This window comes from Lissotriton vulgaris, chromosome 1_1 (assembly GCF_964263255.1).
Source record: "Lissotriton vulgaris chromosome 1_1, aLisVul1.2, whole genome shotgun sequence".
NCBI lineage: Eukaryota > Metazoa > Chordata > Amphibia > Caudata > Salamandridae > Lissotriton > Lissotriton vulgaris.
Genome location: NC_141685.1, coordinates 1,095,177,864 through 1,095,195,623, shown reverse-complemented (window position 1 = coordinate 1,095,195,623; position 17,760 = coordinate 1,095,177,864). Strand labels below are relative to the sequence as shown.

At 47.1% G+C, this 17,760-nt stretch overlaps 1 protein-coding gene across 1 annotated transcript in view; it reads right to left on the bottom strand.

The window, feature by feature from the left end:
- Positions 1-15,517, bottom strand: part of DESI1 (desumoylating isopeptidase 1) — a 76,847-nt gene extending 61,330 nt beyond the window's left edge. The window contains exons 1-4 of the mRNA XM_086963491.1: positions 15,339-15,517; positions 6,991-7,012; positions 5,797-5,866; positions 5,558-5,667 (exon numbers count right to left, since the gene is read on the bottom strand). Of these exons, the coding sequence (XP_086819617.1) occupies positions 5,558-5,667; positions 5,797-5,866; positions 6,991-7,012; positions 15,339-15,435 (299 nt within the window). The 5' untranslated portion in view covers positions 15,436-15,517. The remainder of the gene's footprint in view (positions 1-5,557; positions 5,668-5,796; positions 5,867-6,990; positions 7,013-15,338) is intronic.
- Between the last annotated feature and the right edge of the window lie 2,243 nt (positions 15,518-17,760).

Here is a 17,760-nt window from a genome sequence, read left to right as displayed (position 1 = left end):
GCCTTCCCCGCGTCCCTAAGACCACATTGCTAACACTTAAGAGACCCCCCCCCTTGTCACGAGCACAGTCCGGTAACTTAGTAACGTGTGCTTGGTGTGTGCACAAGACGTCCCTCACTTCCCGCCCCCACCTGTGTGATTGGCTATCACTTTGAAAGGCCGTGAGCCTAACGTGCTTTTCTTGTTTCTTCCTTATACCGGCGGAGACGAGGGCAAGACGGAGTCAGAAGGGGGAGAACGAAGAAGGACATTAACTAAAAGAAGGGAGGAAGGTGTTCTTTCCAAGAGTCGAACAGAAAGAAGTCGTTCTCCCAGGAAGTCTGGTATAAGATTAAAGTGTACTGACCAACTCTTGTCCAAAATAAAACCACTTCATACTATCACAAAAACTCGTCTCCTGCCTCTCCCTACGGCCCCGGTTACACCTGCCCTTGTAGATATGGAAGAATGGCTCATATAGGGTGAGCCCCTGCAGCTTGGTAATATGCCTAAGTGAAGAAATGCAAAAAGAATAATTGATGGGCAGAATGCAGAATAATGTCATACATTAACCAGCGTGCAGGGATCTGAGCCTAAATCCATCGTTGTTTTGCTACCCATGCCATTCCAGTTTGAACCCAGCCATATGCAAATCAGTCTTGACCCAGCGCCCAATGGAAACAGTGCAGCCCTAACTGCCAGGCCAGGTCCTCCCTGGACTGGAAACAAGTATCCTAGGACCGGTTTCGGGGTTTCACACCTCGTCAGTCAGGATAGCTTGACTCCAGCGCCATGTAGAGCACGGGACAAACGTCTGGGCATACCCGTCCCACTCGGGGTGACAAATGCAAAAACAATTGATGGACAGAATGCAGAACAATGTCATACATTCACCCCAGTACAGCGATCTGGGTCTCAATCCATCGTTATTTCGCCCCCCATGGAATTAAAGACTGAGAGGGTCAAGACTGATTTGATGGATTTAACCCAGATCTCTTAACTGGGGGTGAATGTTTTGATTTGTACTGCATTCCATCCATCAATTGTGTGTCTTTTGCTTTCTCACCCTAAGTGAAGAAATGCCTGACCTGACTTTGCTTCTGTCTGAGAATGTCCAACATGAGGAGAAGCCTCTTGTGATGGCTGAGGAACATATCCAGGAGAGTGGAGTACCAAGGCTGTCTGGCCTACTAGACTGAAAGCAAGTGATATTTGCCTGAGTTTCCTTACCATGAAGGGAAGCAGTGGGAGAGGTATTAGGTGTAGGAAATAAGCCTGACCAGTTCATCAATAGTGCGATGCGCATGGACTGTGGGTACAGTGCTGGCATGCAACAATGTCCTTGGTTGAAGGGTTTGGGATTGGAGATTGTTCTGAGGGAGCTGCTCTTCATGGGGATTGGAAAGTAGAGAGAGTACATGCCGCTCCCTCTGTTTTGGTAGTACACTCTATAGAGCACCCTTCAGTTAGAAGGCAGGCAGTGCATTTCCTCCTAAATGAGGGAGAGGTCTTTCTTGCTGAATGTGTATGTACAGAGCAGGAAGTTTGAGGCGGGGCGGTTGGGTGTAGTTCAATGCAAAAACTGTGTTGAACCTAAGACTTACCCATCTGATGTGATTTCCCTCAGTGAGATAGGAAGTTGAGTTTTCTCCCCCCGATAATGATATGTGGCCAGGGTGGTGGTGGTGCAAGTCACTACTTGTAGGTGACCGCTCCATTGCTATAGCTCACTTTGCCCCTACCTATTGTTTGTTACCTCTGTAAGACGCCGTATTATACCCTGTGCTGCCACTCTGGTGCTATTTACAAAAAGGGGGTGGTGATGAACAGAGTGTCTGAGTTAAACAGACCACTCTTACCCAGTCCAAAGATCAGGGCTTGATCCATCACCGTTATTTATCTCACTGCCCCATCCCAGCTCAGAACCTGGCTATATGCAAATCAGTCTGTCCCTGGCCCAGTGCATCATGGGAACAGGGCAGACTAAACTACCAAGCCAATTCTTCACCAGAAAGGAGACAAGCTACCGGGGACCGGTTTCTGGCTTTTCAGCCTTCTTCGGCCCGGCTTGCTTGAATCCTGATGGAGCAGTGAGAAAGGGACTCATGTCTGAGTATACCCTGCCACACCTATAGTGGCCAAAAACGATTTACAAAAAGGGGGTGGTGATGAACAGAGTGTCTGAGTTAAACTCTGGTGCTAAGCATGCATGGGGCTGTAGCTGATCTGAGTGGGGTAGCTCATGTGCAGGGGTTTTTGCTCCCCCTCTGGGCTGGTGTTTTCGGAAGGAGCCCCTGTATGGAGTGGCCTGAATCACTCTCATAGATTTTACCTTTGCTTGATCTTCTCAAGCTTCTTGTCAATCTGTGATCGTAAAAGGTGCTCTCCGCTGAACAGGAGGTTGAGGAGATGCTGTTGGTCCTCAGGTGTGTACCCCGTGATATGAGTCAGACATGTCACCCGAGTATGACACTTGAGTTAATGACCCTGGAGGCTGTGTACATGACTTTTGACCTGCAGCAAGGGCTGGTGTTGGAGAGGAACTTGCCCTTAGATGAAGTCTCCTACCCATGCTTCCTGTACTGTTCAGAGGGGTGCTTAAGGGGCTCTTGCATCTCCTCTCATTGCACCCAGTCGTAGCTTGACAGGAAAGCCACAGAACTGGGTATTTGTTTACTGCCACCCTCTTGCCTGTTGTGTCTATTTTCTTGCTTGTCTTGTTTGGGGGAGGAGCATAGATGGTGACTTGGATATGGATGCGATTGTGGGCTGTGTGCATCACCAGGGAGTTGGGTTGGAACCTGCTCAATGTATGCTGGGTGCTGGAGGTGGATTTGATTTCTCCTTGACCCGGTAACGATTTTAGCTTTGACAGATTCTCTGAAATTCTTGTGGCCCAATTTCTGCATGTCCTTGAGCAGGATGAGAAACTGAACTGTGCTCTCAGATTTTGAAAGTATGTCTACAAGGAAATCCTCTTCCACCTGAGTGAAATGCACGTCAACCCTATGAAAGGTTGCAGCCCTCTTAATGACCTCGAGGTAGGCTGTGGTGCCATCAGGATCTGAGGCTCCGACAGGATAGTGGTCTGGGAAACATCCTTTACAACGCAACTTTTACCACGCAGTACTGTTACAACGCAAGTATTACAATGAAAACCATTACAACGCATTACACTGGGGGGCGCTCTAGGATAAGGAATAAGTTTAATTTGCTATCCAACACCTTCCCTAGTGTCCACGGGGACTGGAGTTGGAATAGTAAATTAAACTATTCACTATCCAGCACCCCTAAGTGTAATGCGTTGTAATGGTATGCGTAGTAAAACCTGCGTTGTAACAGCATGCGTGGTAAAATCATGCGTTGTAGGGTCATACATCCTAGTGGTCTAGATGAAGATCACAGGGGTGAGAGATCCACATCATAGTCATCCCAGCGATTGTCTGTGAGGCCTTCACCTGACAGCTGATCATAGGGGTCGAAGGCACCATAGAAGATACCTAGCTGTGAATATAAAAGGGGGGGGGGGGGGGGGTCGTCTAGTGGCTCTGGCAGAGGCAGGGGGTTAAATGTACATGAGTGTGGTAGTTGCAAGGAAGGTGGAGGCTTTGGCATTGGTGGTCTATACGATAGGAGAAGAGGTCTAGTGCCCCTGTCTCTGGGTTTCACTCAGGGCTGACTCTGGAGAGGGAGGGCTGGAAAAGGGTTTTGCCCAAAGGAGAGTCTCCTTTTTCGAGGAAGCAACTCGGGATGTGGGGTTGGGGCCAATGGGGGTAGCTTTGATGAGATTAGTGTCCTCGTCTCCAGGCATCGACTGTGGCCTAGAGCTCAACTTCTCCTTTGTCTTCAGGGCAGAGGTGGGTTTCTGTGCACAGGAAATCTTTGGTATCTTGTGCACAGGCACCAATGATGTTTCGTCTTTAGAGAGCAGCTGCTAATGTTCCGCTCCCTTCGAGCAGCTGGGGCTCTACGGGTGACGGTGATCGACGACTCTGGCTGATGACTTGCTCAGCTACAAAGCCTCTGGGCGGTGCCGACCTATGCCCAATGGCAGTGGTGACCCATTGCTGGCCTTTTCCTTGGCACCTTTGCTCAGTGCTGGATGTCAGACTCCTTCGCAAGTGCTGCTCTACCTCAGTGCGGAACTTCTTGTAAGTGACCTGACCTGACTTGGGCCTCAAAGGGCGAAGACAAACTCATAGCCCTGGGCGTGGTCTTCGTGCAAGAGATGGTCGTTGGCACATGTTCAACATCCTCCATGTGGTGCTCGTAGGATTTGCTCAACAACACAGTCTCTGAACTGTGCAATAGTTGCACGACCAGAAGACTGGGCTGTCTATCCCCTGCCTGTTCCTCTGTGCCAAAGGAGATCTTCCCCGTGGAAAAGGTCTGCAGTGTTCGAGATGATCTGTTGCTGAATGCTCCAGTGTGCCCAGCGGCATTCCCTTTGGTACTAAAGAGTCTTTGTGTAACAGACAAGAGGCACTGTCAAAGTCAGGGGGCAGGCATCAATTGCACATTTCAAGGTACTTTGAGTGGTAGCAAGGGCAGTTTTGGAAGGGTGTCCCTTCCATCACCCTTCCAGCATTCTCTGGTGATGGAATACTGGAGATGGTACTGTGCCCTCAAGGGGAGCTAGGCCTTTAACGTGTTGACAACATTCTCGGTGCTGTGGAAATTAGCGCTCATCTGGGAGAGAGAGGATGGGGTCAGAGCTCGGGAGAAACTGGTGCAATGGGATGGAAGAGTAACTGAATGAGTCAGATGAATAATGTGTTCTGGGCGCTACTTCATAGCCCACTTGATGTATGTCCGAACCCTTTGGCAGGAAGAAAAAAGAAACTAACATGAAATTGTCCCCATACGCAATGAACACTGAGAGGATAAGAAGCACCACATTTCGCGATTAGGAATACTTCTTGAAACAAAAACAACTTGCAAACATCAGATGGCAAGAATATGGTAAGCACATGCATCTACAGCCACACGTGTCAAACATCAAAGTTAATAAATAAAGTGTGCTGACAAGGCCAGCCTAGATAATGAGCATCTGGACCTAAGTGCAGCTTTTGATTGGTTAAGAGACTGTCTAGCATGTGGCACAACGCGTGATAAGAGGGTGCAATGAAAAGCTGTTCTCCCAGGTACATAACTCTGACATGCAGAGAATCATGATGGTGTACAAAGATCTGCCTGACGACCTACTAACAAGATGACTTGCAGTTCACTTAGTTACAACCTAACTGGCCACTTAGCAAGTGTGGAGTGGCTGTTCAACACCACACGGCCTTTGCCTGCCAGAAAAACTGTTAGTAACTAAGTATTCATTAATGCATGAAAATTCTCATGGGTGCCATTGGCAGTGTTAGGAGTCAGAGTAGTTCCTTTTGTCTTGTGAGATCTTACACGTAGGTTGCAGTCCCTGCATCTCTTGCTTTGTTTTACATATTCTAATTCACATTAGTCTACGACGGTGCAATTTATATTTTCCATTTTTACCAAGATAGACTCTGGTTTTCAACTCTGAAAAAGGCACTCTGATCTTGAACATGTAAAATGGTTGTAGAAAAGAACCCACCAGAACATGGACTCTCCTAAGGACGCAAGGTACTCCATGAACAGGTCTTCGGTCACTTCCGTGCTACCCAAATCCACCACAGAGTCAGGAGGCCCCAACAACGTACCTCCCTGCAGAGAAAGAAAGTATTATAAGGCGTGTCCGAGTGAAAAACTGACCAGACCATATATGATCAGTCACATATGATATTGACAGACACAGAAAGAGAAAGCTAGCTTAGCAAAGTAAAATAGACTTACCGGAGGGCAGCTGGTGATGCCCCCGCTGCCGTAGAAAAACTCATCCTCATACACCACTACACCACTGTGCCTAGGAAAGCAAAGGACAGAGGGTCTGTGAATACTATATATATTGGAATATAACACCTAGGTGTGGATGGTGATAACCAAAAGGCCCACTGAAAAGATCAGTCATCTCAGTGTCAAGCCTTAGAGGCAAAGATTGTCTGCGTAGCCAACTGCATCTATGCACAACACTTTTCCACAGAAGTTTGTTCCTGCTTTTTCTGTTCCACAGCTTTATAACTTTTTGCAGGTAAAAACAGACTGAAAATAGGAAATATGAACTTATCTCTCCATGATATAGAATATGCAAATTAGCCACCATTTAGTTTTGGTTAGAATCTTCCCCAATAAAGAAAATCATATTCTGGTTTGCCTATAAATTTGGCACTATTTGCTGAATCTACCCAAAAACGTTTCAGTCAAGTGTGTAAATACTAAAGTTTTGGCAAGCCAAGTTTTTTCTCACTCCATCCAGGAGATTAGCCTGTCTAAGGCCAGTTCTCTGGCTAACCCAGCCTAGATGGCCAATCTTTGCAGCATATGGGCACAGTTGTTCACCTCGGCAGGTGGGTCAAGGCACCGTTTTAAGACATATGTCTCAAAAGTCACTATTATGTGCAGTGGCATTTTGCTGCCGAATTAAGGTTTTCATGATAATAGCACGAGTTCAGTTACTGCTACAAAACCAAAAACAATTTCCTCAAACTGATCACTCATGTTTATTTACGCAAACCTTAACGTGTGCCTCCGAAGCAAGGGCTCGACACACTGAGCTGTCACGCCTCTTAGGTCTCTATTCAAATGCACTGTATTCATTTATAAAAAGCACACTTTTATAGTGAGCTTGATGAATGTTTTGTGGCACCCCAAGGACAAACGTGGAAAGGTCCCTTTCAAGGGCAAGGGGGGAATTTCGGGACCAAGCATGTTCAGCCTTGGCTGAAACACTATATTATTCCCTTTAGGGATAGTAATCTATTTTTAAATCAATATTTAAGTCCTACAGGGTTGGGAGACAGAAAATGAGTGTAGGTTGTAACATTAGAAGGGTCCACAGGGCAGCATGTCATCGTATATACCAGTGGGTCAGTGCAAGGAAGTTGCTCCCCACCCCCAACTCGATAAAGGAGCGCCTTAGACTACACTCACCAGATGCCATCCAGTTGTTTTCCTGTAGAGAAAAGAGAGAAGGGAATGAGAAAAAAATAATGAAACATGTCACATGGATTCGAAAGCCACATCATCAGGGCCACTATAATTAAGTGACAGGGAAAGGCTAAATTAAAAGCAGCAATGTTGACAAACTTTTGCAGCAAAAGAAGGCAAGTTATGCAGTGTAATGTGGCAACTTTTGTGATTGTATTACTTCATTATTGTGTAATTTTGGCACAATAACACTGTTTGGGCAAAGGTTTCACTTTATTAGCACCAGTTTAACCCCAAAATACAGCAATAAGCAACTAAAAGGTGACTAGTCAACCTTAGCCAACAGCCTTCCACTGACAGAAACGCATGCCACAACAGTATTAGTAACTTTTAATCTGCTTGAGCTAGAAACTATTTTTTGTTTGTTTAAATCTGCACATTATACAGCAGATGATGGATTAGGTGGCAAATAAGTCAAATCCATAATTATGAAGACAACACCTCATCCGCAGAATTGCATGATTCTAGTGACCATGCACATAATCAATCATTTTCAATACAGGTGCTCAACAAGCTGTGAACGTATGAAGGCAGAAGTAAAGACCTGGGACTATTTACCACTCAACTATGTAGTCAATAAGACCTTTAGCAGGACCCAGATAATAAGCAGAGAGCTTGTGGTAGAACGATTGGCCCTCAGTCCCCTCCTTCTCATGACACCCGATCGCCTTCTCTAGACCCTCCTATCTATCCTCAGCCATCTCCTTTTCATGACCATCACAGCCCTCTTCCTTAACATGAAACTCAGGCACCTCCTTTCTCCTACTGCTTAGCGCTCTCATCTAGCACAAGACCCCTAATTTTCCTGGCCCACCCCCCTTTTTCTCCAGACCCTTACTTCCTCGTCCCATCACATTCAGCCACCTACTGACCCACCAGCACTTCATTCTGGCCCACAACTATTCACTTCCATGACATGCAGCCCCTTCCTTCTCCCATTCCTTAGCCCCTCATATACTTGTAACTAGGGTTCCTCCTTCCCTTGGCACTCAACCTGCTAGTTCCCTGAACACCCAACCCCTTCAACCCACCAAGGACTGCATTCTGCTATCCCCCAGCCCTTCTTCTGACCATCACCCCCATTATTCTCATGACTATTAACCTCCTCCTTCTCTGGTCCCTACTTCTCCTGAGCCTCATCTATCTCCTTCCCTCGAGAGATTCAAGCATTGGTGCATTCTATGCAAGCCTCCACGAGCTAGCCAGCACATGCTCAGCTGATGATCAGCCCAAGGAGATTCCGGTGCAAATTACACAAGGGTGCCGAAATAAGACCCTTCATGCCTCATACTGCGCCAACTGAGCATTAGCTTAGATTACATCCTCATCTTGGCACGGTCACACAATTTGTTGCCGGCCAGGGCCACAGAGATGGACATGGCGATTACGCAGGGGTCACGTAAGCCACACAGTGTGAAAGTGGAGCATGTAGATGCTATATAGACAAGAGCGAAAGTAACCAGGTCCACGACCACGCTGGTGCACAGTGCCGTAACTGTGGTCACGAGAAACACCCCCTGGAGAACAGCCAGGCGCAGGGGCTGATGTGCTCATGCTGTGGCAAGCCTAACCACTTCACCAAGGTATGCAGAGGTGGTCCGAGAGGAAGGAAAGCACATGGTAGACGGACCCCGACGAAAGCTGTCTGAAAACTGTTGTTAGATGACTTTGAAGCTCAGGGGGCTACCAAACACAGGCAGTAGGTTGGACATCAACAGGAGGGATCAACCTCAGAAGAACAAGAGAAGGTCTTCCTCATCTGTTTCACTGGGGACCTGAGGCGACACCGAAGACTGCAACCCAAATGCATGGTGGAAATTGCAGGGTCAGAATTCAAGGCTCCTATTGACAAGGGGGCCTCTGTGAATGTGATGGGAATACAACAATATTGTCACCTCCTTCTGAGGCCTGCACTCTCCCCGACAAACACCAAAATCTACACACATGGATGTTACACCCCGCTGCCACTAAAAGGACTCATGAAAATGTTCGTGCGGTCAAGGGATCAGGAAATAATGGCAGCGTTCCATGTCATTGAGAAAGAGGCAGACATCCTGCTGGGATATCATACAGCTGAAGACCTGGGCCTCATGTCTTTTGCCAGGAACATGCAGGCATACCAGATAGACAAACCGCCAGTTACCAGATTTGTTCAAGAGACTAGGATGCCTGTGTGCCCCGCCCATCACTTCACACATTAAGTCAAGCCAGTAGTCCTACGCCATTGCTGTGTGCGATTCCACTTGCAGCCGTTAGTGGAACAGGAACTCGACAAGCTAGAGAGCTTGAGGGATATTGAGAAAGTATCTTGCCCGACTCCCTTGGTGTCACCAATGGCGATTGCCAAGAAACCTAAACAGCCAGGTAAGGTGAAGCTGTATATTAACATACGTCTTCCAAACACGGCCAACAAGAGGGAGAGGCACACCACTCCTACAATGGACAATATCTTAGCTGATCTGAACAGGGCCAGATAGTTTTCTAAATTAGACCTCAACGCTGGAGATCACCAACTCCAACTAGCAGAAGAGAGCTTATACATAACATTCTCTACGCACCTCAGTCTGCGAAGATACAAGCAGCTAAATTTTGGGGTATCATCCGTAGCAGAGGTATTCCAGAATGTGATAAGAGAGGTGTTGTCTGGTCTACAAGGCGTCATGAATGTCAGGGATGACATTTTGATCTACTCTACCACCACAGAAGAACATCACCAATGCCTGCGAGCCAACCTAAAATGCCTGTAGTGTGGGAGAAAGGCATAACCCTCCATCTGTAGATATGCTCTTTCTTCCAAATCAACATTACATTTTTTGGATATGTGTTCAGTCAAGAGGGGGTGCTGGTCGATTTGAGGAAATTACAGGCCATCAAGCAAGCACCTGACCCTGCAATGCCTCGGAGGTTTGCAATGTCTTAGGAATGGTAACATACTGTGGCCAATTCATTCCCAATCAGGCGACTATTGCAGAGCCACAGAGGGCTCTTACAAAAGTTGATGCTCGCTGGGTATGGGGGCCAAATGAGGATGAGGCGTTCCAGAAGGTCGAGACAACAATACCGGACAAACCAACAATGCTTTGACCCAAAGAAAAGGACAGAGCTAATACTAGACACCAGCACAGTTGGCCTGGGGCAGCACTCACACAGGAAGTGGAGCAAGGAAGGTAGGCACCTCTGGCATCTGCAAGCAGAGCACTCACTCCAATGGAGGCAAGATATGCTCAGATCAAGAGGGAAGCCTTTGCCATCAAGCGGGCATGTGGCCTTTTTCCATCTACACCTCTTTGGGTGATCACTCTATGTGATCAAGGATCATCATCCACTGGTACCTCTGTTCCAGGGTGCGCCCCACCCATCCCCCACCTCGCAATCAACGGTGGGCGATTCAGCTACAGCGCTATCAAATTCCAAGTGATCTACAGACAAGAGTCCTAAAATCCAGCTGACTTCCTTTCCTGTCATCTGCTCCAAGTGAATGATGAAGCGGTGGAGGAAGCTAATCGGACAGGAGTACATCCGTCTGGTGTCTCAAGGCCCTTTCCCGAAAGCACTGAATCTGCCAGAAGTTGGGGAAGCGACAGCTGGAAAATCAGTTTTGAAAAAGGTCAGAGACACAATACAACACGAATCTTAGCATGCCTTCCTCTAAGATGCAAACAGTTGGAGTGGCCCGGACAAGGAATGCCTCACACAGCTGTGGAGCAGACGGCATGAGCTCAGTGCCACTCCTGAGGATCTGGATCTATAAGATCACTGGCTAGTGAGCCAGAAAACTTTGGCAAGGCGAGTGGAAGAGCTAGCCCCCAGAGGACATCAGGGGACAGCAAAGATGAAGGCTAATCTGTGAGAGAAAGTGTGGCTCCCAAGACTGGAAGCAGTAGTGGATGATCTGATACAGCAGTGTCCAGCGTGTCAGATAACGAGCAGCCCCGAATTGCCAGCCCCTATCATTACTGAAGAGCTAGCAGATACCCTCTGTACCAAAGTAAGCACAGGTTTTGGCAGTTTCCCTGATGGAAGACTCACCATGGTCATCCTGGACAGCCATTCAAAATATCCTATTGTAGAGCTTGATGAATCGACGCCTTTTGCAAATGTGGCACCAGACATAGAAAAGGTATTTGCCCTGTTCGACCTTCCCGATGAAATTAAAACAGCCAACGATCCTCCATTTCAGGGGTTTAAGTTCCAGGATCTGCTCAACATCTTGGCATTAGACATCACAGCATTACCCCCACAGTGGCCACAAGCGAATGGGGCGGTCGAGCGCTTCATGCAGACACTGAACAAGACGCCACGCATTGCCATGCATGAAGGAACCAGCCAAGAAGTCAGCCTGCATCGGTTCCTGGGGGATATACAGAGGAACATCACATTGCACTACTAAATGCCCCCCATGAGCTTTGATGCTAAAATGGCACAGAAGTGGCATGATTCCTGTACATCTGGAACGGACTCAACCAGAGTATGATCCAAATGGGTCTCAGAATAGGCAATGCCAAAATTATACAGGGGGAAGTATTCACTAGAGAGCAGCCTCAAGACAGTTGGAGAATGGAGATCACGTACTCCTAGGAGTCTGCAGGTGTGGATGGAAGTTCAGGACACCATTTGAACCAGGAGTATCGGAAACAGTGAGAGTGGAAGGCACAATGATGTCAGCTAAAAAGGGAGCGGAGACAGTTGTAGAAGAGTAGGATCTGTTAACTATGGTTACTCCCACTTTTTGCTGGTGTTTCACTGTTTTTCGACTTTAGTCTGGCTGGGGCCCTGCTAACCCGGACCCCAGCCTAGCTGATTCCTCTCTAAAATGATTGCATGTACTTTAGGTACACTCCAGATTGGTTACTGGGTTACCCTTGTGAATCCCTAGTACATGGCACCTTAGGTACTAAGGGCATAGGTACCCCCCCAGATGCCTACCAGGGGCTTAAGCATGTATTATGCCACCCCTGGGAAGCCTTCCAAAATAGCACCACAGGTCTGCTACTGCAGCCTGGGTAAGGTGGTGCATGCACCCCTTACTAAGATATAGGTTACCTATATCTACCTTTAATCACGGACACATAAAAACCTACAGGTCCCTCCTTTAGCAGTCCTTATCAATCTTGAAGGCAGAGTGCTTGGTTTTGTGTGAGAGGGTGCCCATGCATGAGCAGGACCCCTCTGCAGCTTTCGGAATCTATTCTCTGAAGCTGTTCTGTGATTCTGCCAGACCATATACTCTTAAGTGCATTATAACCTTGTGGTAAATGCTAACTTTGGAATGGCTGCATGGAAACATGTCATGTTGTGTTTGATGTCAAACACTTTGGAATCCTACCCCCCCCCCCCTGGAGGCGGGGGTAGAATTCCACCCTTCTAGAGGGAGAGACATGTACACACTGACCCAACCGGTAATAGCTTAAAGGAGCCCTGGCATCACAAAATTGATGCTGCAGCCACAGACACGGGTCTGACCTCCTGCTGCTGGACGAAACTCCAGCAGGGGAGGCCTGGACAATAGGTTTCCTATCACAGGGAGGTGTAACCACCTCCCAGACAGGCTTTAGTGTATTCGGGCTGAGTGGGTGCAATCAGAGAATGCTTTTCAGACAGTGCTGGGGGCACACTTGGTGTCCCTATGCATATCCCAGTTCAAACCGGTTGCAGGGTCACTCATCCCCCGCTCTGGTGCGAAACTGGACAAAGGGAATGGGTGTAACCACCCCTCTTCCCAGACCCTCTCATAGGTGGGTCCCCAGAGTATGTCCAACCCCCTTTCTTAGTATAAGTATGGGACGTCAGTCCTTAGGACTTCAGATTACACCTGGATGAAACTCTGCAACATATATCCTGGAACTTCGACATTCTACACGACTAGAAGACGGAAGAATCTCCCTTGGGGTCAAGGAGTGACTCCCCTGTTCAAACAGGCACCAAAGATGCATCTTGACGGTCTGCATTTCCAAGGCTCCCGCCGGACCCCGAAGTATTTGCGACTCAGGACACGGATTTCCAGACTTCTCAGAGGCAGATACGAGATCCCAGCAAAGTTGAGACCCGCAGCCCTCACGAATGACATGGGACCGGAACTCCTGGACACTGTGCACATTTGCTAGTGCATCGACTTCCCAAGCTTTCCCAAAGATGTGTATTGGGATACTTGCAGTCCAAGCCCCGAGCACCATCTGCACCAAAGATTATGGGCCTACACTCCACGAGTGTTCTCGTGAGCCCGCTTCTAGCATTTCTGCTCGAGGCCCCTTTGCGATCCCTGGTCCGTCGACTGGTGGGTCCCCAAGAAGGTAACTCTTGTTTCCTTTGGGTTTCCCTGGTTGCTCCAGATGTGCCCTGACTCCCCACCAAGGGCTGAGTCCATCAGACCTTGCTGGTCTGTACCGAAGCCAATCTCTGCTTTCTGCGTGGATTGCTGTTGCCAATGCTTGTTGGGTCCAATCCAGAAACCGACACCGCAGCACTCAACATCCTTCGTGGGACAGCTTGAATCCATCACCTGGTCGTCTTCGTCGGCGACGCCTCCTGGTCCTCATGACTGAAGAGTCAAGCTTCACCTTCTTCACCTGAAATCACCCGACATCGGTGGGCATCCGCTCATCGCCTTCCTGGTCACGGGCAAATGACCCAGACTCTGTCCCCTCTGCTTTCAGGTTCTTCACATCTCTGATCCACCCTTGGATCCACTCTGACACTTTCCACTTGGTCGCCAGCAACACTTTACAGCAGCTCGTCATTGAAATCGACAACGAAACCCGACACGAAAAGACACCTATGCACCCGGCTTCCCTGGGTGAGGTAACTCGAGTACTCCGGTGCTCCCGTGGGTGTGGACTCTAGAACCTCCTAGTTCTAAAAGGGTTTGTTCCAAGTCCTCTTCTAAGTGTCCTTAATCTTTAAATTTCCAACCGCGACTTTTCCCATAGAAGTTAATGGTGATTCGCAGCTGTGTTTAGACACTGCACGCTTCCCCCGTGGGTCCCCTCTGTCACCACCTTGGGTGGTTCCTGGTGGCCTCAGCGGTTCTAAAGGGTTTAGGCCTTGTATCTATGTCAGTCGAGATTCTTATACCACTTTCTTAATATATGGTTTAAGGGCTCAACATATATATTGTGCTAATTTACTGTGTGCTAATCAAGTTTACTGAATGTACTTTTGCCTCTAGCCTCATAAAGAGACTAGAGGGATGTGTTTATAATACATACATATATTTTAAATATATACCTGGTGTGGTTCTCTTTTCATTTGGTCATTCATGAGATTATAGACTAGTAAAACAAGCTGCTTTACATTCCTTCAAGACTTAGCCTGAGGGCTGCTCTCCACAGCTACCACTAGGATAGCTATCTATATAGGTTGTCTTTAAACCTACCATCAATAAGAGTCGTTTGGACTGGTGCAAGGTGCGCACTAGAATAGTGGACAGCATATGCCAGGCCAACTTCTCACAACAGTCAGTCGCAATATTTCACGGTTCAAGAAAGTGGAGAGATCTTGTCAAAGGAGTCAGAAGAAAGAGGAGACCTGAGATGTTGCTGCTCCATCATTGGCGGAGGAGCCTCAGGATCAACCACAGCATGGCGGGACATCAAGGGAATAGTCAACAGGAGAAGAAGGGCGATGAGAGTCTCAAGAACAAGGTAAGCGAGAAGGTGGCCCAGATCTCTCTCGACATCAGCGGTACAATCTGTGGCCTCATCCCAGGCCGAAACTAGGTTCAATGGCTTTGTGGGTAAAGTCCCGAAGTGAATTTCAGAGCTAAGTTGGGAAGTGATGTAGTGAGCCACCCGGACACTTCAGGGGCAGCCCTCCGACCCAGATATGTATGCAGTACATCCTCTAGCCGGACTTGGCCAGAGGTTATAAATAAAAGGGTCTCAGACCGCACGTGGTCTTTGCCCACAAGACACTAGGTGTGTCAGTGTTTGTACCGGTTGGACCATGCGTGTTAGCGGCTGTGCTCGCCAGCGCACAAACCACGAGCCACTTTCTTTCACTTATGACACTCAAATAGCCCTTCTTCCCGATTCTGCGCCCCTCCTTCTCCTGGCCGATGCCCTTACTTTTCATGACCCATGTCCTTTCCCAGACCCTCAGACCCTTCTTCGCCTGTCCTGACCCATTTTCTCCTGTCTCTCGCCCCTCCTTTTTTGAGCCACTTTTTCTCTAAATACTATATTCATCCTCTCCTAGTCCTCTGTTATTCTAACCCATCCGCCATCATCTTTCTCCCTATGAACCCCATTCCCCCCTGCTCGCAAAGCCCTCGCTCCAAGCGGTGGGAGTCTTACCTAGCATGACGGGACTGAGGCGCCGGGCCATGCCTCGGGAGAGGTCGTACACGTAGAGCTTGACGGACTGCAACCCGGGTGCTGACTGTGACTGCATGGGGGCGATCCGGCAGGATTCAGGGAGTACAGAGCCAGAGTGGAAGCCAAAGACAGTGACCAGTGACAGGTAGAGTGACACCGGGCTAAAGCACGTCCCCAAGAACTCGTTTGCCCAATCAGAGCCGAAAGCAGGTTGGCGTCACACACAAGGAACAGCAGAGCAACCAATCAGCTGAGGGACGCGCTTGAGGCCACACCTAACACAACAATGACTTTGCAACCAATACATGCAAGAATGCGTCTTACACAGAATAACCTTCTAGCGAATCACCGATCAGAAAAGACAAAACACTCTGCCCGCAGAACTCTGAATCACCAATAAAGACTAGGAGCGAAGCCGCGCCCACAATCCCCATGACTCAGCACCGATAGGAAGAGGGGAAGCGAAGCCACGCCCACAGGCTAAGTCTCTAAAAACGGAGGTGTAAAGCTACGCCCACAAAGCAACTGCTGAGCACTATTGGTTGAAAAGGAGTGAGGTCATTCCGACACAGATATGACCTTTTGAACAGGAGCAGCAAAGTGAAACCATTTTCTTAGAGTAGCATTGGTACAGAATAGGATGGGAAGCGAGACCCTGCCCACAAACCAATGACAGCAATAACAGGAAGAAGAGGATTGAGGCCACGCTCACAGGACGGTGATACAGCACATTTGGAAGGTCCGCGAAGGCCACGCCAATTCTTTTTAATTTGCCTTTACTGATTTTTTTTAAATAGCATTGCAAGGTGCGTAGCACATGTGTCATAAAATGACACTGCATAAAAAACAAACATAGCACATGACATGGCACTGGAGAGTAAAGAAAGGAGAATTTATCATAGTGGACTTCAGATGAACTTAATGCTGAACAAGCACCGACAATGCCAATAAGTCTGGATTATGCATGAAAGTTCCTTTGTGCCATTGATGGGTTTAGGCGAGAGTTAGCTAGCATACGGTAAAGATACAAATGAGGTACCAAAAGTTTTGCACTGTTGATTAAGTGTTTAATCCAAGAAAGTAGGTTCACATATGTAAGCCCACAACCGACTCCAGCAGCGTCCTTATTGTAACTCCCTTCAACAACTATAAAGGCAGTTACAACGAAAACGCATCTGCGAGGACATGAATTGAAGAATAACAAAGCACGAGGTATAATACATTATCACAATAACATAGCATATTTAAAAGATAACAGAGCGTGAAAGCAGGCTCACAAAACAGATAGAAAGAAATGACGTGGAGATTGCGAGCCGCTCTTAAAGGAGGAAGAGCAACTCGCAACTCCAACACATCCCCTTTATTATCAAACAAAAGAAAAGTAATAAATAACAATATGAAAAGTCTATTACATAGAAGCTAGTTTACATCAAATAAAAGTCCTTAAATTTCTGAGGAACAGAAACGTTGCGATGTGATCTTTGTGGACCTAAAGGTGGAGAAGAAATAACAGCTGATGTTTGCACCATTGGTGAAGAAACACAACTTGTAGAAGAAGTTGGCAATACCACAGGAGGAACAACATTAGTCATGGAATCAGTAGATGAAACAAAATCTCCATCAACATTAATTGAAGCATGATTCCTGTTAACATTAGATGAAGAAGACATATTAACACAGAAATCCATACCAGAACTTGACTCACCTGAGTCATAATCAAGAAGACCCTTTCTTTTGGTAGAGATGATCTTGGAAGCTTGATCATTGGTAATTTTGACCAAACATCTTTTATTCCACCATCCCCTTCCTTTTAACAAAACAGCATTTTTAAAAACCTGTATAACCTTTACTGGTAACGTAAATTTAGACTCTCCTTTCCTAATTCTTGTAGGTTTTTTAATTAAAACCCAATACCCAACAGACAACAAAATATCCTTAGTATTTCTGGTATCCTGAAGATGTAAAGAAACAGCATCATTTTTAACTTTTTAAAAAATTTTTGGATATATATTAGATTTGTTTTTTGTAAATTGTTGATAATGCTTCAAATGTCAATGTTGGATGATTTTATGTGGACCTCTGTAAAGAGTCCCAAAACATAAATAAAATAAACTTGAACTTGAAACTTGAAACAGCATCATGTTTAGACTCAACAAGTTTCTTAATTTTAAGCAAATCATCCTCAACAGGAACACTGCTGTTAGTCAAATCATTCACCCAATGAGGACAGAGATTTGAAACAGCTGATCTGTGACGCAGCATTTTGAATGGAGAAACCCCTGTAGTACTGTGAGGAGTGTTATGGTAAGCCCAAAGTTTTTGCCTTAAGAAATCTTCCACCTGACAACCAGAAGATAAAGCAGTTTGGACTCCTACCTTCAAAAATCGATTAATACGTTCA